The sequence below is a fragment of the Diadema setosum genome, chromosome 5 (assembly GCF_964275005.1).
Source record: "Diadema setosum chromosome 5, eeDiaSeto1, whole genome shotgun sequence".
Taxonomy (NCBI): Eukaryota; Metazoa; Echinodermata; class Echinoidea; order Diadematoida; family Diadematidae; genus Diadema; species Diadema setosum.
Genome location: NC_092689.1, coordinates 13,611,258 through 13,635,239, shown reverse-complemented (window position 1 = coordinate 13,635,239; position 23,982 = coordinate 13,611,258). Strand labels below are relative to the sequence as shown.

Sequence of the window (23,982 nt, the reverse complement as noted above, 5' to 3'; positions counted from 1 at the left end):
GCCTCATACACGCCCACATCACAAATGTACAACTGAACCAAAGGGCTACTGTAGTAGCTCCGCGGCTCTACAGTCATACCCCTACACATATCCACACCCACAGCGTCAGTGTGCGGCTGCGCACCCAAAACACTGACACATACTCACAGTATCCACCCACTGCAAAGGCATACCACAATAAGATACACATACCCAAACAAACGACAAAGCCACACACTTACACACCCTATCAAAGTTCCTGTTTCCATGTACCGAAACATGCGCGCACATGTCTGCATCAATAGTTTATTGGAAGAAAATGCACAGTACACGTGCATGTGCAGGGATATATTCAAACAATACATGTCTATACATTGATAAATGAAATAAAGAAAAGACACGTACAGTTTACGCAACATACAACAGTATGTAAAAATCCATAACTATTGCCAAAATTGGGATATAAAGTACATTATAAACATACAAATCAGTACATTTACATCACAAAAAAAAAATTGACAGATTATTATACCCCTATATTCCAATATGTAAATGTCATCCACTGAAAAACTAAATACATCGTACATGTATGTGTGTGTTTGTTTTGTGCCCGTGTGCCCGTGTGTGTGTGTGTGTGTGTATGAGTGTGTGTATAAAACATGCACGGGGTAGAAATACATATAACACATATACTTTCCTATATACTGATATACAATCAAATATCCTGAGAAATCCAATCCTGTCATGTTACAACACACAAACCAAACTTATACATCACCAGAAAATGCCAATTACACCCCTGTATCCAGAATACAAAAAAAAAAAAAAAAAAAAAAAAATGTCCACTTAGGAAACCACATAGTGTACATTGTACACCGTTGTATTGTCAGGCATTTCAATAAAAACGGGGTATCCATGTACACTATCCTATATCCTCAAAAAGGTGATGGTACAAAACTTGGGATACATGGATGAATAGTGATATTTACATGAATGTATACATGTATGTTCATGTGTCCACAGTGGTACAGTAGAGTTCAGCACACTCATCTACAAATCTAAACACAGCTTGCTCCTCTACCATCAATACATAATATACGGTATGCAATACACACAATGTAGCTTCTAGCAGTGTGATACAAATAAAGAGTAACAAAACGTGTGATAATTGTATTCTCATATACCGCCTTAAATTATTCAAACCAAATATTTGTGTGTCAATAAGTATGGGTGCATCCATACAGTGCCGTATCTAAGGGAAAACGGCGCCCGGGGCAAGCGCGAAAATTGCGCCCCTAATTTCTGAAAAAGTGTTCAACCCCAACTCCATCCCGGTAGGGACTTTTAGAAAAAAAGGTCCACATATGCTTTTTCAAGCACTTAAAAGGGGTCTTTTGAGGGTGATTTAAATGTAATAAATTTAGATAAATATTGGCGAGCGAGCGCAGCGAGAGAGCCGAAAATTTTTTGTGTATTTCGCGTCATCATCACGTTTGGTTCTTATCTTCTTTTTTTTTTTTTTTTTTTTGGATAAACATTGGGGAGCGAGCGCAGCGAGCGAGCCGAAAATTTTTGTATTTTAGCTTACAATACATGGAATTCTTGTCATTTTTTGCTTATTAAATCTTACAATTCTAATCAAGACATTGTGATGGCCTTACAGATAACGATTTATACCAACAAACTTAGGACTTGAAAAAATACTCCAAATTAGTACGCACGAGTGAGCCGAAATTCGTATATTTCCGCGCCATCATCACGTTTGGTTCTTATCTTCTTCTTCCTTTTTTTTTTTTTTTTTGGATAAATTTTGGCGAGCGAGCGCAGCGAGCGAGCAGAAAATATTTGTATTTCAGCTTACAAAACATGGAATTCTTGTCATTTTTTGCTTATTAAATCTTACAATTCTAATCAAGATATATAAGTGACGGCCTTATAGATAACGATTTATACCAACAAACTGAGGAGTTGAAAAAATATTCCAAATTAGTACGCACGAGTGAGCAGAAATTCGTATATTTCTGCGCCATCATCACGTTTTGTTCTTATCTTCTTTTTTGATAAATTTTGGCGAGCGAGCGCAGCGAGCGAGCCGAAAATTTCTGTATTTCAGCTTACAAAACATGGAATTCTTGCCATTTTTTGCTATTAAATCTTACAATTCTAATCAAGATATAGTGACGGCCTTATGGATGACGATTTATACCAACAAACTGAGGACTTGAAAAAAATACTCTAAATTATCATCTAAGTTATCATCTAAATCATCATTACGTTTTGTTCTTATCTTACCCCCCCCCCCCCCCATAATGTTCGACACCTTTGGTGCCCTCGTTTGATCCAGTAGGCGATCGCTTCAGAACGAAAGAAATAAAATTGCAGCCGCTGCTCCGTGTAACATTTTGCATTCTAACAATATGGCATGTGTGAACACAATAAACATTGTTATTTTGTCCGCGTTATCATTACGTTTTGTTCTTATCTTCTTTTCTATACATTTTGTCGAGCGAGCGCAGCGAGCGAGCCTAAATTTCAGCTTACAAAACATGGAATTCTTGTGTGAACACAATCAACATTGTCATTTTTTGTTTTTATCTTGTTTGATTTGGTTTTCTCTCCCCCCCCCCCCCCCCCCCCCCCCGTCCGGGCGAGGTTTTTTTTTTTTTTTTTCCCCTTCTTCTTCTTCTTCTTCTTCTTGTTTTCTTTTTCTTCTTCCTTTTTTTTTTTTCGTTTTTTCGTTTTCGGCGCCCCCAAGGAGTGGCGCCCGGGGCACGTGCCCCCCTTGCCCCCCCCCCCCCCCCCCAGATACGCCACTGCATCCATATGTGTGTGTGTGTGCTGCTTTATATAAACGTCAATTTATCTCCAAATGATTGCCGTATATTGCCAGAATAAATCCACACATGGGCGCATTACCCTTCAACTGTACGATTAAGAGTCAGACATTGTTTGCATGACAGACATTATCCACCTTCCTCTGATGAATTTGCTATTATAAAGCATCATTGCACTTGGTAAAAATAACCGTCTCAACCTATCAGTCTGCCGCCTCGGTAACCTTATCCGACCAGACCTACTGAAAACCACCTCCCCATCTACATGTAAGGGGTGGGATGAATCCTTCACAATGGGTGTATGTGCTCACACGTGTGTGTCATGTGTACAGGTGTATGTAAAAATACTATCACTGTACAATGGTCCAAAAAAAAAATGATATCATCATCCTGCTGCTTTATATAAACACCAGTTTATCTCCAAATAATTACCGTATATTGCCAGACTAAATCCACACATGGGTACAATACCGGTAACCCTTCAACTGTACAATAAAAAGTCAGACATTGTTTACATGACAAACATTATCCACCTTCACCTAATAAATTTGCTGTTATAGAGCATCGTTGCACTTGGTAGGAATGACCGTCTCAACCTAACAGTCTGCAGCCTAGGTAGCTGGATCCGAACAGACCTATTAAAAACCACCTCCCCATGTACATGTATATAAGGGGTGGGATGGATCCTTCACAATGGGTGTATGTGCTCACATGTGTATGTCATGTGTACATGTGTATGTAGGAATACTATCACTGTACAATGATACAAAAATCAATGAAATAATATCATCATCCTGCTGCTTAATATAAACATCAATTTATCTTCAAATAATCACCGTATATTCCAAGGCTAAATAAAATCCACACATGGGTACATTACCGGTAACCCTTCAACTGTGCAATAAGGAGTCAGACATTGTTTACATGACAAACGTTATCCACCTTCACCTGATAAATTTGCTGTTATAGAGCATCATTGCACTTGGTAAGAATGACCGTCTCAACCTATCAGTCCGCAGCCTAGGTAGCCTTATGGATTATCCGACCAGACTTATTGAAAACCACCTCCCCATGTAAGGGGTGGGATGGGCCCTTCACAATGGCCTGCAGTTTTGTAATGACAGCCCTCTCCGCCACATCTTCCAAACAGCTGACAGAGATACCCATCACTTTACTTGCATGCCTTACAATCCTCTCCAGTTTGGCCCTGTTCCTAGCCGTTAGGCTATGGAACCATGCTAAGCAACAAAAGCAAATTACTGACTGAATGACACTTTGGTAGAAAAGAGACAGCGTTTGACTCCTCACATGAAAAGAATTCAATTTTCTTAGAAAATACAAACGCTGGTTCCCCTTAGACTGCAGTCTGCTTGTATTACTGTCCCAACTCAGCTTATTGTCAATAACAGTACCGAGATATTTATACTCTACAACTTGTTCAATAAGTTCACCGTCCAGATGCACAGGGGTGTTTGATGTTGTGTTCTAGAACTTTTCCGGAAATCAAAAATCATTTCTTGGGTCTTCTTAGTGTTTAATACTAGAGATGTGTTTGAACTCCATGTGACAAACTTATTCACCGTATCTCTGTAAACAGTTTCATCATTATTTGTGATGAGACCAATAATACAAGTGTCGTCTGTATATTTAATTCAGTTTGAGGTAGATGGGCAAACAAAATCACTAGTTAACAACGTGAACAATATAGGTGATAACACGCATCCCTGTGGGGCTCCTGTATTTAAAGTTCTGGGATGTGATAAACAGTCACCAAAACGTACCCTTTGTGTTCTGTTTGTCATAAAATCATATATCCATGAACACAATAGGGGATTGACCTCCATATCATATTGCAGTTTGTGGACTAAAGAGTGGGCAACAAATTATTTGAGGAAAAGTCAACAAAAAGCACTCTAACATATGTTCCCATTTGCTCCAGATGTTTACAGATTATATGAAGGAAGTAGGTGATAGCATCATCAACATTTCTATTATTCTGATATGCAAACAGAAGAGGGTCTAGAAATTCATATGTTTGTTGTAATTAATGTCCTTCACAATCTTCTCTAAGCATTTCATAGGTATGGCTGTGAGAGCCACAGGCCTGAAATCATTAAGTATGTTAGGTCTGGGAATTTTAGGCACTGGAATAAATGTGGCACATTTCCAAAGAGATGGGACAATCGACAGATCTAATGACCACTGAAACAATGCATGAAATACCTCTACAAGCTGTTGTGAACATGTTTTGAGAATTTTACCACCCAGACCATCTGGTCCTGTTGCTTTGCCAATTTTGATTGATTCCAACACTTTCCTGACTTTTTCAACCTGTATCAAAATCCTATCTCTGGGAACATAGTGAACATTTTGACCAGTGTTTACATGCCAAGGGGCATTACACCATGACCTCTTAAATCAAAACGACAATAGAAGTCATTTAACTTCTCAACAAACACATGCAGGTACATCTTCAGCTGGGTGAACACATTTACTCTTACTTTTACCCTCATAACCAGTTATCAATTACAATCCATTCCATGCTGCCTTAACATTGCCTTCTTGAAATTTCCTTTCAACCTTAGCCCCATACTCATGCTTTCTCTTTCCTATGTATTTCTTAAAACACTTTTGAATCACCTTAAGACCCGCAGTATCGTTACGTTCGAAGGCTACAGCTTTCTCCTTCAAAAAGCCTTTTCATTTTTTATCCACCCATGGCTTATTATTTGGATATTGTTTAATAATTTTCTCTGGTACTATCATGTTTTCACAAAATTTGACATAATCACTGATGACAACCGTAGCTTCATCCAAAGATGATGAACTGAGGAGCACATCCCAGTCTGTACAGTCGAAACAGGCACGCAAGGTTTCTGTGCTGTGTTACAATACAACTTAGTCTTTCATTAATTTCTGAACATTTGTTGGTATTATAGGCCACTTTCTTTTCTTCATGTTAGGATTATTGAGCCTTCGAAATAAAGAACTTGATATCTTTCGGGGGCTAGTGATCCTACTGAACCTACCATCGGAATAGCCCCTGGCTTGTGATAAATGAACCCGATTTTCAAATTATATGGAATTTGTGTTATGTTTGGTTTTACGAATCACCCGTAACAATAAGTTAAACGCATAATGCCTGCAAACTGCGTTAAACAAACGACTGGCGATCAGAGATATACTTTAATGTTATTAGACCATGCATAGATATATAATCAAAAAATGTTATTAGACAAAATGGCATATACAGTATTGACTGTCCCCTCATTGTATGTTTTCACTGAATTTCGCATATAACTATCATGAAGGCAACTATCCTGAAAAGTTTAATGCATGTAATTTCAGCGGCCACTCAAATAAAGATAAGTTGAATAAACATCAAGTACACGAACGATTTCCCCTTGCAGCGTACTGACGATCCCTAATTGGACATTATTAATTGGAGCTTTAGCTCCATGTTTGCGCCGTATCCCCCATCACCACGCTGATCTTTGAAACTGCCTCAATCATACACACGACAGATCACAGAGTACACTTGCACTGTGATACTAAAAGTGACAGAAGAAGACGAAGAAGAGAGGGAGAGAGGGAGATGGGGAGATGTCATCTTTTATATCTTTTTATGTCATATACTGTGAAAGAACTGCAGCCTTTTTAAGTCTATTTATGCTGTTTTGCTACATGTATTTATTCTTTATTTCATGCTTGTTTATACATGTACTAACTAAAATCTCTCATAACCCGAGAGAGTCGCTAAAACTCAACAAATAAATTCTACAAAGCTCGTTGTTATACGACAGTTGCATCAACGATGTAACTCCATGGATTACAATACAATCAACTTTTTATGATGTAGGGCTACAACTTCATCGGAATGAAACTATAGATTAGAAAGCAGAAACTAGATTTAGAAAGCAGAAATACGTGCCTGACTTTGGTCTGCCCAAAGAGATTTTTTTGCTAAATATTCACCTTGTAAAATCTCTGGGTCTGACAGAAATACAGGCTACATTGATGTATCGAGCGCCTTCTATTGTTTATGACTGTACGTGATCGGAAACGGCTCGCGCGTACGTACAGTCCGATGTACGTGCAATGGTAATTAATTACTCACAACGTTATAAAGCGCGCTGAGTTCAAATCGTAAATTAAACCATCACAAAAACATCGCCTGTCGGCTTACTGGCGAAAATACTGGTGGAGCCAGCCCAGGTCGTCGGGTCCTATCGAATCAATCGGTAAATATAAATCGCTTGTCGTCAGTTTTGTTTTAGAATGTGCCGTTAGTTAGTACGATACGAAACTCTGGTATCTAACGACGTAACGTTAGATTGCAGTCTGCGAGACTCACGAACACTTCCTTCCTTGTAATGTAAGTTGTGTCTAAGTCCCATTCGTATAGTTTTGTGTTGTAGATAGCCGAGAATCTGATGTTCAATTGCATGATGTTCAACCGCATAATTTTATAGGCTATGCCCTCAACTAGACAGTCTATTAACGTATAGACATCCTAACCCGTTAGACATTCTAATGGTTAGTAGAACTAAAACCGGTAGACGAGCACAGTAGGCAAAAAAAGAACCTGGGGCGATCCTTCTCTTCACACAGTTAAATTTAAATTTATTAAGAACCTACAATTTGTACTTCCATGACTTCGCGTTTTGTTGGCTGGTGCAGTTACGGCAAACCATCATAAATCATCCCCTACGCAGATATTTGCAGCAAACTGTATCGTGTAGACAGAGTCCAGAGAGTGTACAAGATTGTAGGTAAAATGTGACCTGCCACAACACCAGCAAAAGGATCTGAAAGTTGTTGACTGCTTGCCTTAACAGAGAAAATCGAATTTGAGGTCAGATTGTCAAAATCATCGAATTTTCTGTTGTTGGCATAATGTTGTAGTCCAGTGCAATGTTGTGTCTATCTTCTGCCGAAATTTCGAAGCTACAACTGCAAGTGATCAAGAAAGGCAAGAAATTAGCATTTTTTTCTGGGCCGTGATTTTCTGACTTTCAATTGAATGGAACAGAAACGTGTCTGAAGATTGGATTTAGCGCAGCAGATACACTCTGCCCCTAGCAACGAGGGAGTGATCTCATTATTGGTTGGTGCGTGGCATCCTGGTTACTGATTGGTCATGCATGGACCACTGGTGCTATTAGAAGCTTGAATGAACATTGCGGAGGCTGCTATGAGCAGACATTCTATTGTCAAGAGGTGAAAACTGTCTTATCACGATTGCGTCAGAAAGAAAACTTTGAAGGCGGGTTTCTCAAAATGCTGATTTCCTAGACCACTCAACATGGTCTCATAAAAATCATCAATATCTCCGCACCAAGTACTAGTTTTTTAAGTCGTGTTATATCTGAAATTACAGTGGAAGAGTAAGGAAATTTAAAGTCGTGTCATTTTCAGAAAATAGACCTCCCTTCACTTTCTGATCTTTTTGTTGTAGTGGGTCACAAATTGAATCGGGTGGATCTACTTACAAGTGTATATTTACAATGTACATGTAGGTATCACTGGTTTTTCAGCATTCTCATTCGTATTATAAGTAATTTTTTGGTTTTATCTGATTTTTCCCAAAATTATGCTTGCAAGGTACTTTGGACAGATAGTGTGTGACAGTCAGTTGCAAATACTCAGAGTGGCTTAGTACATACAATGTACATTAGAAATCATTTCTGTGCTAACTTAAAAAAAAAAAAAAACATGCTCAAATGGATACAGTGAGTAGAAATTTGTGCCCTAAAATGCCTGCGTTGACACTTCTCTTTTCACCCCTCTAAAGCACACACTCTGGAAAAGTGCAAACTGAGATAAGAGGCTCTGAAGTACAGGATCTATTCAAGCGCTTAATCTTCACCAAGCAGTATTAGCTGTGCAATGAATGGGACAAAACACAGGATGTAAAACACCGTAGCAACAAGAATGAAGGGATTATCAGATTAAGCTGAAATAGAGCATGCTCTGTTACTACATTCTGTCCATGATTAATGCCAACTATCAAAGCAGTAGTATCATCCTTTCACAAGTTATTAGAGTTGAAATTGAAGAGTGTGTAAAGGAATTTAAGAAGTGAAAAGTGGCCTCTAAAACATACCTATGCATGCTTTTCTACAAAAAGGCTTGTAGAAAAAACTGCTGAAAACACACTTTCTCATTTGCACTATGATCCCAAACTTAAGAATAATGTAGAAGAAGAATAGCCATATCAGGAATATGAAAAACTCAAGATTGGCTTGGTTTAGCCGTTTCACCTTTTCCTCAAGTAAAATCAAGTGGTGCGACTTTTTGTTGATTTTGTGATACACGGTCACATAAATGTAAAGCAGACTACTGGTTTGCATTCTTTACATGCAGCTGTAGGTGTATGTCTGAGACGTTACCTCTGTGTCGTCAAGATGGAGGCTTCTTCCGTCGTGAGATCTGTGGTCTTGGCCTCCAATCAATACAGTCGTAATCAGAGTGAAGCCAACCTTGCTCACCTGCAGAGCCAGCTAGATGTGAGTATGCAGTCCAGATGGGATACTTTGAAAGTGAAAGCTGCATGAAATTTTGGAAAATTAGCCAAAAATATTGATGTACATTGTATTCAATAATGTCTGCAGAGAGTGGAACCTCTAGATTGTAACTGATATACATTGTATATGGAAACCTTTTTACATGAACTTTGTAGTGCAACTCTTTTCAGTATCCCCAGTCTTGCTAGTATTTTGTAACTAGACACATTTAAAATACATTAAAGTATTTTGTTGTGATAAATACAAGTGGACACGTATCATCAGACTGTATTGTAGTTCTGGAATATACACTGTAAGCATGCAAACAAGTAATAATGACATTTTCATGGATTTTTTTTATTTTTTTATTTTCCAAGTCAACTAACAAGTTTTTCTGAAGTCTGGCAGTAACAGCAGCACAAACTGCAAGAAATACAAACTTTGACCAGTTCTACCTAACAAAAAAAAATGTGTATTTATTATTTCAATCCATGTGGCATGTACTCTTTTACCGGTAGTTTTGTTGTTGTTGTTGTTGCTGCTGCTGCTGCTGTTACAATGTGCCACATGCAATGCATTCACACTATGCTGTTCAGTTGTCTTCATCAATTATATGGTAATGTTTACTATGTACCATGCGTGTGCATATCATGTCTGTTTCATCCTCACATTTCATCTCACTCTCCTCCCCTGTCTGCAGGTTTTGATTGGCATCACATCAAGGGACAAGTCCCTCAGCTATTTTTCCCCTCGTCAGCTCCTCCCCAGCGAGTGCTTGACATGCCTGGTTGACCTTCTCAATGACCCTGCGACCCCACTTGACCTTGCTCTCAAGGCAATGGTGCTGCTATTCAATCTTGGTATGTAGTGCTCATAATATGTGTTCATGTTACCTTTAAAGCATTGGATACATGTCATTATTGGTCATGCTTAATATTGTGAAGTCTTCAATGTGCAAGTACGAGTCATGTTTGATGAATTCAGCGATACTTGTGATACAGGTGGATTAAAATTAGGTTACATAAAATGATTGATGGGTGAGTTATGATACCTATAACTTAAAAGTCATCTAATAGATTCTCACTGACACAACAAATTAAATGCTTTTGAACTGGGGCATTAATATTTTTGGAATAGTGCTTCTCATTTGCCCTTATAACAAAATTAATACAGTGGTATCAAAAATGATGTGCAGAAATAACCCAGATGTAACTGCAGCTGAGCATTAGACTAGCATTATAGTCATGTTTTCTTTTCCAAGTTCTTTATACAATCAACAACAGTCAGAGGAAGATGCTCCAGCAGGGTAAAAGAATTAAACACCATTCATGCCTGTTTCATAAAAATGCATGTACAACAACAAGAACACACACAAAAACAATCAAACATGTGTACCACGGTAATTACATATATGTGCAATACAAAGCAAAATGCACATTCGTTTTAGAAGCCTAGAGATGCAGTCATATTGTTTTTATTGTTTTCACCATGCAGCTTCAGACTGTGATGTCAGGGAAACCCTTCAAGTGACCTTTAACCTCCCTGCTTCTCTGGCATCTTTCCTGAAGCTGCAGAGGGGTTCAACAGATGACACAATCATTTGTCAGGTATGACTCGTGTGAAAGTTTGAGTAGAAAAACACATGTTACCTAATCTTTAGATTCTAATGTGGAAACTTCCATTTCTATTAAAAATGGCATGTGTTCATAATTATAAATAGAGTTTGAGTGTCAGAGTCATGTTGGTATTATAAGAGTAGACAAACTTTCCTTGGACAATATCTGAAGAATGAATAAGTTGTTTGTATTTTTTTTCTCCTTTTTACAAAAAATTCTGCTCAAAATAGTCTTCACAGTTGCATGTTCCAACATTGCCTGTTTGTGCGACACATTTTGAATGGATATGTTAAGTTCATCCTTTTTCTGCTGCAAGCAAAAGAAAAGAATATATTCATACTGTATACGCTATTTATTTCGCAGGGGTTTTATTTTCGCGAATTTCGCGAGTCGGGAGCTATTCGCGAAATTAACTAACAACACACGGAAATATTACCTACCAAAATGAATCCCTTGCCTTGATGATACGAACATTTCAGTACTAGTATACCATGTCACGGCTTACCGAACATATACTGGCTAAGCTTGTTTACGCACGTCCACGTCTACTTACGAATACTGTAGAGAGCCTATCCATTATCGCAAGGGGACCACTCGTCAGAAATCTAGCGCGATGGACTTAACCACTTCAAAAATGTTGAATTCTAACTTACTAGTTCACAGAGTTTGGTAAGTCTTTTTCATGCAGTGTATAACAGTATCATTCTTATTTGCTCGTAAGTTGAAAATTCACACTTTCTTTGCCCCTTCATACCTTTTCTCTGGTCCCCCAATCGCGAATTTAACCACTCGCGAAAATGTGTGACAGTGGCAATTCGCAAAAATTTATGTACGCGAAAATTATAGCGTATACAGTATCTGAACTCAAATGCTTCAGGTAGACAGTGTGAGAAGAGATGTTCTGTCCACTGCATGTAGGCTGTTTTTTGTTTTTTTTTTTTTTGTTTTTTGTTTTTTTGATATGGACACTTCCTACATCGGGGTTGCAAAATCAAAATATGCAATTTTGCAATCAAGAAAATTTCAAAAACCATTTACATAATTATTCTGACAAGTTATATGCTGGTGTAACTTATATTCTGAGAATACTTCACACTACCATATGAAATATCTTGTGCTAAATCATCACAATTATAAACATCATGTTTTAGGATTATAATGTACAATGCACATCAAACAGTTCTTAGGAAAAAAAATCTTTTGAATCTCTTCCCTCTAGTGCATTCAACTGCTGCAGCGAGTGACATACAACTACAGGATAGTTTACCCCAACAACTATGTGGAGGATCTCGTCCAGTTCCTGCTAACTCAGATGTGAGATTAAACTTTTCAGATCTCGCTAATCATTGATTACAGATACCCCGTTGTGATCCCCATGCACCACAACTAAGAAAAGCATGACATACACATGTGTGAAAAAGGACAATATGTCATTCCTCAAAATTAGCAGCAAACACCAAACCTCAAACTCTGTTCTTTTGAAGGTCTCATTAAAAGCCACGAACATACATATGTAGCTCTATCAAGTACTTCTTTTATTCTGCCAGTTACATACTGGTAAACCATTTTGAGTTGAGTTATATACCTTTAAGTTTTCACTGCATTATACAAGTTTATTTTTACCATATCAAGTTAAGTCGAAGATTCATACCTGTACTTGGTCATAGTACCTACTGTTATTCAAGCAAGCAAAATCTTAATGATATTATGAAAAGGAGAAGACATGCCTACAAAGTAAAATGGTATAAAAGCAGAATTAAGCTGTGATACCTGCGGTAGCAGATTTCCCACACTTTGCCCGTCTCCTTAGGTTTAACGTCCTCACTATTGGATCACCTAGCCTCAAGTCCAATCTCATTTCAAAGATGTTAGCATAATGCATGGACAGTGATTTTCCCCTCTTTGTTTTTCAGACTTGAACAGGAGACAGAATTGACGATGCCCTGTCTAGGGTTGCTGGCAAACTTGTGCAGACAGAACATTTCCATCCAGGCTCATATCAAAGCTATGGTGAGTGCGCATAGTTTTTGTTTGTTTGTTTTTTTTTTAAAGTGTGCCAGAAATGATGAAAGTAGTTCCAAGCCCCAGATACAATATCTTCATCCTTACCCCATATCACTGTGCCAGACAAAAACTTGTATCTTGAAAATGTCAAATGTTCAGGGGAGTGAAAAAAAAAAAAAAGTGGTAGCCAAAGCCTAAAACAAATGGAATTACTTTTTGTTTGACATGCTGCAGTGGCTTCAATTTGGGGATACGATGGCTGGGGTTTGGACAGGGCATCACTTAATCAAATTATCTACAAATTAATCCAAAAAGAGGGATTTTCACCAGAATTTGAGGTACATGTACAAGGACTTGCACTCAGTGACAATACATGAGACTGTGTTTGCTTGTAGGACCATGCTGTTTTTGTTGGCAGTGCAGTATTGGAGCTTTGGTATTAAATTTGATTTGATATTTTTTGCTTTTTTTTTCTTCTCCATCATTATCTGACATTGTGTAACTATGTAATGGTATACTGTAAGTAAATTCAATGTTGTGTTGCTTTTTTTTTGCCAGCATGGGTTGTTTATTGATACTTTTTATTTTACTTGGAATACGACAGAAAAAAATGGGACTATCGATGAATTGCCATATGATATGTTCCGCCTTTTCTTGGGGGATTTTCTGTAACGCTGCCTTCCCCTTCTCACCCAGGACAACCTGAAGTCCATCACAAAGACTCTGATCAGATTCCTGTCGCACAGCAGTCTCACAATCATCATCTTTTCTCTGTCCATCCTGACGAGTCTGTGCTTGAATGAAGAGCTGGGCGACAAGGTAGGTTTTAAAGGGACACTACACTGAATGTTGAAGTCGACTGTGATAAGAACGGGGTAAAGTCAAACGCTGTTTTAATACAGTACTTTAGCACACACTTTGTGACGATCGACACAAAACTAATTGCGAACTCTTAAACTCATATGATATGAAGCTTATTATAAAAAAAAAAAAAGCCCCATAAAACAAAGTAATGCAGAATTTAGGGAAGATTACATGCCATAAGTGAGCAAATGGGAGACTTGTGAGGGGATGACATCATCATTTTATACGATTAGCATGACTTGTTTGAATGTGACTGAATGAAAGAATGAATCTGACAGTGACTGAGAAGTCAAGATACTTTTCAGTTTCACAGTCAAGGAAATAGATAATTGCCCATTTAGAAAAAAGAAAAAATACTAAATTTCTTGTTTACAATCTGATCTAGAGTCCATTGATGTATTTCTACACTCTATTTTTCAAGCTTGGTTTTAGCATAAGCAAATTGATTGCTAGTTTGTGACTGCCTCAAGCTTTTTTATGCTTTCCTTTGCAGTTATTCAATGCCAAGAATATCAGTCAAACATTCCAGCTCATCTTCAACATCCTCATCAATGGAGATGGGGTTGTGACACGACGCTATGCCGTTGACCTGTTCATTGACCTCCTGAAGAGCCCAAGGATACAGCAGAGTCTTCTCATGTAAGCACTGTACAATTGTTTACACACTCTCTGGTGTTCTCATAAACACCTAAAGGACAAGTTCACCTTCATTAACATAAGGATTGAGAGAATGCAGCAATATTAGTAGAACACATCAGTGAAAGTTTGAGGAAAATTGGACAATCGATGCAAAAATTATGAATTTTTAAATCTTTTGTGTTGGAACCGCTGGATGAGGAGACTACTAAGGCTCGTGATGTCATATGAGTACAACAGTATGAAAAAAATGTAAAGAAAATTCAACATATTTTCACTTTTTTCGCATAATAAATGAGCACTTGACTTGCCTCTTTCTAAAGGCAGTGGGAATAATATTACCCATAACATATGTCAGTAACGAGTCAAGGAAATGTGTACTTTTTTCAAAAGATGAAATTTTGTGAAATTCTCTTTATATTTTCCTTATATTGTTGTATGCATGTGACATCATACACTGCAGTAGTCTTCTCATCCAGTGGTGACTGCACAAAAACTTCAAAAATTTATAACTTTTGAACGGATTGTCCGATTTTCCTCAAACTTTCAATGATGTGTTCTACTAATATTGCTACATTCTCTCAATCCTTATGTTAATGAAGGTGAACTTGTCCTTTAATTGCACAGTTACATTTCTTGAACTGAGACTTCCATGATTGAAGTAGCTACCAGTATTGGAAATGTTAGCTAGTCCACACTGCTTGTACTTTAGTGGCTGAGTATTCTCTCTGTATTAAAACCTTATTTGAATTCACATTTTACTTCGAAAATTCAAGAGATGAGCATGATTTCGAATCACTGTGTTTCCCAATGCATAACCGCACTTGTCAAGACAAGGGTGCAGTTTTATAGATGGCTTCAGCAAAATTTGTGTCTACAAATAAGGTCTATGGCTACCGGAGATAATGAAAATAGGAAATTTGGCGGAGAGTATGAAAAATATGCTTAAATTAGATGATGTATCAAATTGTATCTCTAGATTTTAGTCACTTTCCATCTGCTGATCTCCAGAGAACTGTGTGATGCCCGTAGGTAGGTGTCATGAGTACCAGAACTGTTCCCCCCCCCCCCCTTCTTTTGAATCAACTGGTCAGAAGTCAGGGATTAGGTTCATACATGAGTGCAATTGACATACTGATATGTGCAGTATCAAAATCTTCAGTTCAGTCTGTTGTGCTCAGCTATTCAAACAATATTTTTCCTGCATGTGTGTATGAGAAAGCACTGCGAGATCATCTGCAAAGTTGAGGTCTTCTAGGGATGAGAAGAGTGTCCATGTGATGCCTTATCTTTGGTCCACTGTTGTTTCTTTCATCGACCACTCAATGGTTGGATTGAAGAAAAAGTGCAAACAGATACTGGCCAGATACACTCCAAACAATTTGGAAACTATGGTCACCATTCCTAGCCATACAAATGAAGTTCTCATAGAAGCATGTGATAACTAGAAAAGCTCTCAGAGAGCACAGAGACCTCCATCAAGCCAGCAACTCAATTCCCAAAATAGAAGCCTTTTGTTTACGTCATTGTCAATATGTGTCAATATTGATGTTATATGCAAGTTTCATTTCAATCTGTACACAACTTTTTCAGTAATTTTGCAAACAAACAAACCAGCGCCGATGATCACTTAACCTCCTCCTTCCTTGGTGGAGGTAATAATATTCACTACTTGCAGTGAAAGAGATGCTGACCTCCTCTTTTTTGTTGTTGTTATTTATCTGGCAGATTTGAACACTTCCAACTGTGCCTTCGCAAGGTGTTGGGTCTGCTCCCGACACAGGACGATGAATCAGTCAGCAAGGTGAGGACTGAGTGCAGTATGTCAAAACATATCTATGGTGCTGGCATCATTTAGAGGTTTGCAAAGAGGTTGCAAGTACCAACAGCTACTCTTACTGTAATATAAATTGAAATACTTGCAGTTCATTAGATGTTGTGTAAATTGCAAACTAAATTTGCTGTTGTATTATTCAATGTACAGTTAATGTAAATTGCACGATGAAACAGGCCCCAGATCTGATATACAGCCGATATTCAAATAAGCCAGGAGTACTTGCCAGGGATTGCTTGTCAAAGATTCATGGTGCACAAACTTTATTTTTGCCACTATTCACACATTAACCCCCCCCCCCCCCCCCTTCCTCCAACTAATGTTCAGGTTATTGTGCCAGTAAAACAAATGTCCTGTTCATGAAGCAGTTGCAAACAATTGCACAATGCAAAGTTTGCAGTTTCCATGGCAACCTCTTGACAACAGCTTGGCAACAACTGTTTTGTTTTGAGAGTCTCATTTTTTACTTTAGGAGCAGCACTCAGTGTTACAATCACTGTAGACTTCATTATGAAACTGGCCTAGTACAGAAGTTGTGTTAGTGCAGGGCTTGACATTAGCAGTGGCCCGGTGGCCCAATCAGGCAGCTAATATTCAAAATGAATCTTTATAGAAATATTTTTTGCTATTATATAAGGCCACCAAAACTTTATATTCAAGTACTTCAGTAACAAAAATGAGTGTCGGGCCCTGATTAGCATATCGTTAAACCTCCTTTCTGTGCAATTTTGGTGCAAATCTTAAGTCAAGTATTTTACTGAAGAATGAAAAAAAAAGATATCCTTAATTTTCAGATTTTTGAGCTGATGCTGTCCTTCTGTACCATCACTGGGCTGCGTCCGACAGTGTGCCGCAGCATCATGGCCCGTGATGTTTCGGGAGGCAGTGACTCTGATGACCCCCAGTCGTTCTTTGCCATTGCAGAGTGGGCATCGCGCCCTGTACAGAGCAACAATACAGTCTCCCTTCTGGCCTTGGACCTAATGAGAGAAGTCTACGAAGTAAGACAAACAAAAAAAGAAATTTTTTGAGTGTTCATTGAAATTTTCATGTATGTTCTGCAGTAGAGATTTTACAAGTTACAATATTAAGTGATATTCAGAGTATTTCTATTCTTACACATAGACATACACAATGACTTAATTCATGTGAATTCTGTGTATTTTTGCTTACTATGTGTTGTTTTAGTGGGTATTTGCAGAAGTGTAAACTAAAAAAGTAATTTATAGTTATAGAAGAGTGATAATAATATTATAAGAATCTTATAACTCAATCCCATAACAGTGCCAGTTTGCCTCCAAACTTTACTTCACCTTCTATAGGAAATGCTTGACTCTGGTCTGGTGGCACAGCTCTCACCACAGACAGATGTTGCAGTTCCCATGGCAACAAGACTCATTGTCCCATTGCAGGATCTAGAGGGTGCATTCATCAAGCACAAACTGACAAAAATCACCAAAGTCATGAGTCTTCTGCTGAATATCCTTTGACATCTTGTACTAATGCTGGGGTAAATTGGCAATCGAGTAATGCCCTCGTGGGGAAAAGCTTTTGAGTTTTGCCCACATATACAATATAAAAGTGTGAATCGAACTTGTTTAGTGCTCTGAGCTGACAATGCTAGCTGTAATGAAGTTATTAAAAAAGCTAGTTTATAAATGGAAATGATATTAACTCACTTCAGAGGGTATTCCCTGCTGTGCATTTAGTCAAGGAGAGTGCAGCATTCCTGTCTTTTTGTGTATTACCATCTCCTTAGTTTTATTTGATGTTCAAACAATCTTTTGTTGTTGTTGTTTAGATATTAGGGGTCAAGATGAGGTCAAGTTCTTCAAATTGTCCCTTCAATGTGAAACTTTCCTTAACCCATTGAGGATGGGCTGATTTTGGTACAATTTTACAACACGCAATTTCCATAGACACCTGCCCGAGTATACTCGGGACTAGTCTTCAACGGGTTAAAAAAAATGCCCTGTATAGTCCCAAGGTATTTACCATAGATACTGTCAATTTCTACAATGAGAGAAGGTTACAAGCAACAAGCTTCATTTGCACTTTGTCTAGAAAATATTCATTAAATGCAAGTATGAAAAAATAAGAAAAAATTGCATCACTTGTTATCCCTCAAGCAGCCAACCAAAGTATGTGACAATGTCAGCCTATAGCTCCTTTCCAGGTGTATGTATTGTACTATGTACTATGCACAGTTGTACTGTGTATTATACAATTTATTCACTTCTGCTAAGGCAACATACAGGAAATTTTGCCCCTTGACCCTTGATGTTTTGTACCCCTTTGTAATGATGACAGCTCGAGGGCTTACATCAGTCGGGTCATGAACTTTGAACCCTGCCTAGCAATTGTTGAGCATCAGCTGAACAACAATCAGGTGGGACTAAGCAGGACACGTGTGGCTGCCGCAGACTGTGACTGGGGGTGAGTCTTATCCCAAGAGAATCTCACTAGTAATTTCCAAGCGGAAATGTGAAGTTTTATTAAAGAAATAGTGCAATGTGTGCAAGATTGAGATTCTTTGGGGGAAAAAAAATGAGAGAAAATTAGTGGAAATGTTAAGAAATGGGTTTCTGAGGAAAAAAAAAGAGTAGAGAAGAGCTCAAAATAAGTTACATGTTTTGGCCAAAACTTTTCACAGGTTTCTGCATTTCTTCCATCAAGCCAAAGTGCAATCAGAGCAGTTTCAGTTTAATAGTGAAATTTGCAGGAGCAAGTGCAGTGTATGGGTATTGATCCTTAATCATGGCGGAGAGTGTGAAGACTAGGCCATACTGTGATGAAAAACTTGCCTCAGTTGTCATATCTACCCCCACCTTCGCCATCTGATTTCAGAAAAGTGAACACCCCCTCCTCCCCCCCCCCCCCCACTAAAAAAAAGAAAAGAAAAAAGAAAACAGTAGGCATAGATAATCAACAGAACATGAGAGTTGCTGAATTCCTATGCCACAAATATTTTACCCTTTGTTCTTGTCCCCCCATGTGTTGAGTGGTGTTTGTGAGAACTCCTACTTTAAGATATTGAGAGAATCTAGTCTTGATGATTCATTAACCCATTGAGGACAGACTGATTTTGCTACAACATGCATTTCCCATAGACCCCTGCCCGAGTATACTTGAGACTCGTCCTCAATGGGTTAAGAACATTATCACAGCTGTGTGAATATAGCTTTTGGGAGTATTTGCACCACATTTTGTTTTCATTTTTCTTTTTGGTGACTCCAGTGACGCAGGTGTCGGGACGGTGCTGTGCATACTGGACCTCATGGTGTCTCTGCAGTCCCACCTGCCCCAGATTAAGATGGCCCTTTGTGAGTTGTTGCAGGTAAGACCATGTCAGGGTTCACTGAGTCACACTCACAAATATTAGAAAATTGTGTAGATAAGCATTGCACTCATTATCCAAGTTGACTAGATAGAGAATGTATAGTTCAGGCATTTCTCAAATCAGACCCCCCCCCCCCCTCAAAAAATAATAATAATTAAAACATGCAGAATCTTTTAGGTCTCCATGTTTTTTTGAAACAGCAATATTGGTCACAATCACATAAAATTATGCAAAAAACAACAAAATACATTTACCCTCTATGTCTTTTACTGATGTCCACTTAAACTAAACATCAAGTCCAAAAGTCATGACCTAGTAATGGGAAAGAGGTTATCAGAAAATTATCGTGATATTTTGTGATGTATGTCAGATGCAAACTGACATGGGAGTTGTAAGATGGTGATTTCAAAAAGTAAGTATTTGGATTTGAGCTCTGGCACTGGCTTGGTGGTTTTTTGTCTCTCGTGCTATTAGTTAACACCCTGTTCCCATCAGCCATGGCAGCCCCATTTACCCAAAACACATAGTGGGCAGTGGGTAGGTGAAATATTCTCCCTTTTTCCCCCTCCATATTTCAATCTATTTGTTCCACCAATTGCTTCAGTGGACATGTAGCTATAATTCTCTATATTTATGGTGTAGTCTAGCGTGACCTGACACCATGAGAATAGTGAATTATTTGTTATTCTCATGGTGTCGAGTCAGGCTAGACTACACCATAAATTTCTGTTGCGTCCCACTACGGACCACCTCCAAGTTTTGTTATGGCTTATTACGTAGGCCTACAGTCACATTTTGTTATGTTTACCCATTTTATTATGGCCTACTATGTTTCTCATCGGCACCATGACTACTGTTGCAAATTTTTTTGTCAATTTAAAAATCTGACACAGTATCCATGGCAATCACGGCCCATCACATTTGTACATCCCGTCCCCCACATTGTCTCACATCCACGCCGTTTTGTCCACGATGACCCGAAACGTGATTGCCATGGCTGCTGGGAACATGGTGTAAACACAGTATTAGTTTTTACTTTGTAATGATAAACATTTATTTTGCTATTCATTTGCTGTTGTCATGTCTAAATGCTGATCTTGGGTGATTTTAAATGGATCTGCACTTGACCTGTGTGTGCTCACTCTCTCGTGAGAATGACATGTTGATAAAGCAAGACAAAAGCAAAGCAAACCGAAAGGGACTCTCATTTTATCTGTGTTCCTCCACCTCAGGATCAGAGGATGGTCCCCTTTCTTGCTCATGGCCTGAGTTCAGAACGGAGGGAGCGAGTCCAAATCAGTCTCAAACTGATCAAGGCCGCCACCACTCTCCCAGACTTCCCCTCAATCATGTAAGCAAATGTACCTATGGATTTTAATAGAGCTTCATTGCTGCTTAATTCATCTGCCCTTTTTTCCTCAAGATGCATTCACAAACTAATAATAGTTACATTCAGACGGTGATCCTTAAACTCGATACTTCATCGTGACATTGCTTACTCAGAGAATAAGCTCTATGGGGCGCCAAGGATAAGCCTTTTCCTCAAATTTTAATAGGGATCACCATCTGAATGTAACTATTATTCCATAGTCATTCCTTTCATTGTTAACCAAGGCTGAGGCTGAATTATACATCAGAGGGAGGAAAAGCTCAGGCAAGCTTTTTTTCCCCCTTTTTTCCAGAGTAGTACTGACTTTAATGCATGCCTGCATCTACACTGTAATACTGTAATACTGGTCTTTACTACTGTGGCAGTTTCGTTGTAGCAATTCATTTTTAGATGCATGTTTAACCCGTTGAGGACGAGTCCCGAGTATACTTTGGCAAAGGTTAATGTGTGTTGTATTAAAATCAGCCCGTCCTCAACGGGTTAAGCACTTTCAGGGTGCTGTAGACTGCTCATACACATTAACGGAAAGGATGGCACTGTTCAACACTTGCTAGGGAAGAATCTATAAGAATGAGACCACAGATGATTTGAGTTTGTCCATTGGGTTTCCTTATACCTGACTCTGACATGAATGCAGCTTCATCATGACACTGCTTTCAGATTCAAATTAAATGCTTCTAGCATTCCAGCCCATAGTAAGCCCATTCGTTCTAACCAATGCTCAGACTTGGTTACAATCAACTCAGTCATGTTGCCCAGTCATGCTGAGATTAAACCACTCTTGACATTTCAAAATAAGTCAGGCAAATTTTGTATTTCTTCTTGTATGTCAGGTTTTAGTTTTTATCCTTGTTGGAGTTTTTCAAATCGGTACTAAATATGATAAGACAGGTCTGTATTTGCCTTGCGTGTGTATTGTGCTGTGCTTTCAATAACAAGAAGAAAAGATGAATATTTTAGTCAAAAACTTGCTCAATGCATCTTGTTTTCCCCAGTCTTGGTGAGTGCATAGCCTCGAATAATTGCCATCGGATAGGGTCTGGTCAGGAGGGGTCATCTCTTGGCCACACTGGACCAGTACCCCACCCGTCCCACAACCTGAACCAGAGCCACAGTAACGGTTACGACCTCTCAACCGTGGGGTCGCGCCTGGAGCCCAGCGTCAGGGCACCAAAGGTCACAGGTCACCAGAACGCCGGCATCGACAAGTTGATAGACAGGATGCAGACAGGGCTGGATGTGAGTGTGTAAACCTGTCGTCACGTTTCTCATCTGTGATTATTTTGTGATAATTATGATGAGTATTGGACCACCATCCTTAACTCTTATTTGTCCTATGTTGTGGTTTGTGTGTTTAGTTTGAACTTTGGGTGCAGCTTTTATTAATTAAAAAAGAAATCTCCATGTACGTACAATTCATTAGTTGAACTTTGTTGGATGATTGATTGGGGGAAAGGAATTCGGGAAACAATAAGATTTCACAGCCTTAGTGTGGCCCAGAATAGGTGTACCAGGTTAAGATAACTCATTGCTAAACTACAAATACCAAAACTATTTGAAGAGTCATAGCACAATTTAGCTGTAAGTAAACTGCTTGACTGACTTGTCATCTCCATCTACAGGTAGTCTATGATGCAGTTCCATGTGAAGCAGACAGAGCATTTATTCTTTCTTTGTTAGGCCTACAGATGTGACTTATTCAGTAGAATGCTGAGTTTGCATGTTTTCTATGTCTTCACTCAAACACAAGTGTATCAACAATAAATAGTGAATAACTGTAAAAGAGAGCATTTACCCTGACGTGCAGGGCTTATCCTCCCTCACAGTTCCTGTGATGCATTTAACACACACTTCAACAGATCAGCGCCAGGGATTGTTGTTAGACAGTTTGTTCATGTTACTTGTTAACGCCCTCTATTGGCGGCACCACCCGAGTGTCTCGGGCCTGGTTCAATAAATCCTTTCACACCCTACTCGAGGTCGTCTGGAGTTTCGTTATTCGACTGGCGTGGTGGCAGCGTCGGGATCAACGCAACGACCCATTTTAGAACGCGTAACTAACCAGGAATCAACGGAACCTCGCTCAAGCCTTGAGGTCAGACGTTCAGCATGTCATTTGTTGTGATAACGTCGGGTAGGTGTCCCAACCTTGTGACTGGATAGTCCCACGTATAATACACGTGCGCACATGTGCCGACACACAGGCGCAGCCCCTCCACCGTGATGGTGGTGGACCAGGCCCGGGTCCACCGGCGCACCGGCGCACCGAGCTTCGCGTACCGACGAAGTGGCACGCAAGCGTCGCACACCAACCTTGTGTTTTATGTGACCTTTATGTGAACTGTGTGAGTGACGTCCCTACCCGTTCCCGTGTTTGTTGGTCGGCAGCCAGATGCACAACCTCCACCAGCCTCCAGTTGTAGCTTGCCTGCAGTCCAAGCATTCTGGGCGAGATGTGTACTTTGATGCTGTGGCCGTGTGCATCACATGCACGCGGACATGTATGCGAGCAGCTCCCCGACTCCGGCTTCGCAGCACTGTTCTGGCTCGTTGCGGTTGCTGTCCCCTCACCGTTCCTGTACCGTCTCCACCTACTCTGTCCTGTCTTCATATCCCTCTGTGCACGTTCATCACCTGAGTGTCCTTCATTCTACTCGTGAGCTGAGATTTTGTTCATCATCCGGTTGAGCAGTCCTGGGATGTTCATCTTCTCCAGCCTCGGATATGTCAGCCATCAGTATGTTCTGCAGTTTCCCCGCTCCACCACACAAAGCGATGTGTGGATTGCCACGGATCTCGCTGTCATCTGTACCTGACGTCTTGTCTACATCCTCATCGTGTTCTTGTCGCGTTCTTCTCGTTTCTATGTCTTCATCAGTCGCTGTGGCTTCGCTTGTTTTAATAATTCATTCGAGATGAGTATTTGGAAATCAAGCTCCAGACTATGATGGAATCACCAAGGAGCCGCTGTAATTTCTC

The 23,982-nt window shown here is 39.3% G+C and overlaps 1 protein-coding gene across 1 annotated transcript in view; it reads left to right on the top strand.

The window, feature by feature from the left end:
• The first annotated feature begins 6,983 nt into the window (after positions 1-6,983).
• LOC140229105 (protein CIP2A-like) overlaps positions 6,984-23,982 on the top strand; it is a 43,487-nt gene continuing 26,488 nt past the window's right edge. Inside the window, exons 1-15 of the mRNA XM_072309371.1 lie at positions 6,984-7,054; positions 9,180-9,322; positions 10,020-10,179; positions 10,814-10,926; positions 12,155-12,249; positions 12,849-12,945; positions 13,636-13,758; positions 14,297-14,442; positions 16,168-16,243; positions 17,068-17,274; positions 17,596-17,752; positions 18,565-18,709; positions 19,511-19,610; positions 20,846-20,964; positions 21,999-22,242. Of these exons, the coding sequence (XP_072165472.1) occupies positions 9,221-9,322; positions 10,020-10,179; positions 10,814-10,926; positions 12,155-12,249; positions 12,849-12,945; positions 13,636-13,758; positions 14,297-14,442; positions 16,168-16,243; positions 17,068-17,274; positions 17,596-17,752; positions 18,565-18,709; positions 19,511-19,610; positions 20,846-20,964; positions 21,999-22,242 (1,884 nt within the window). The 5' untranslated portion in view covers positions 6,984-7,054; positions 9,180-9,220. The remainder of the gene's footprint in view (positions 7,055-9,179; positions 9,323-10,019; positions 10,180-10,813; positions 10,927-12,154; positions 12,250-12,848; positions 12,946-13,635; positions 13,759-14,296; positions 14,443-16,167; positions 16,244-17,067; positions 17,275-17,595; positions 17,753-18,564; positions 18,710-19,510; positions 19,611-20,845; positions 20,965-21,998; positions 22,243-23,982) is intronic.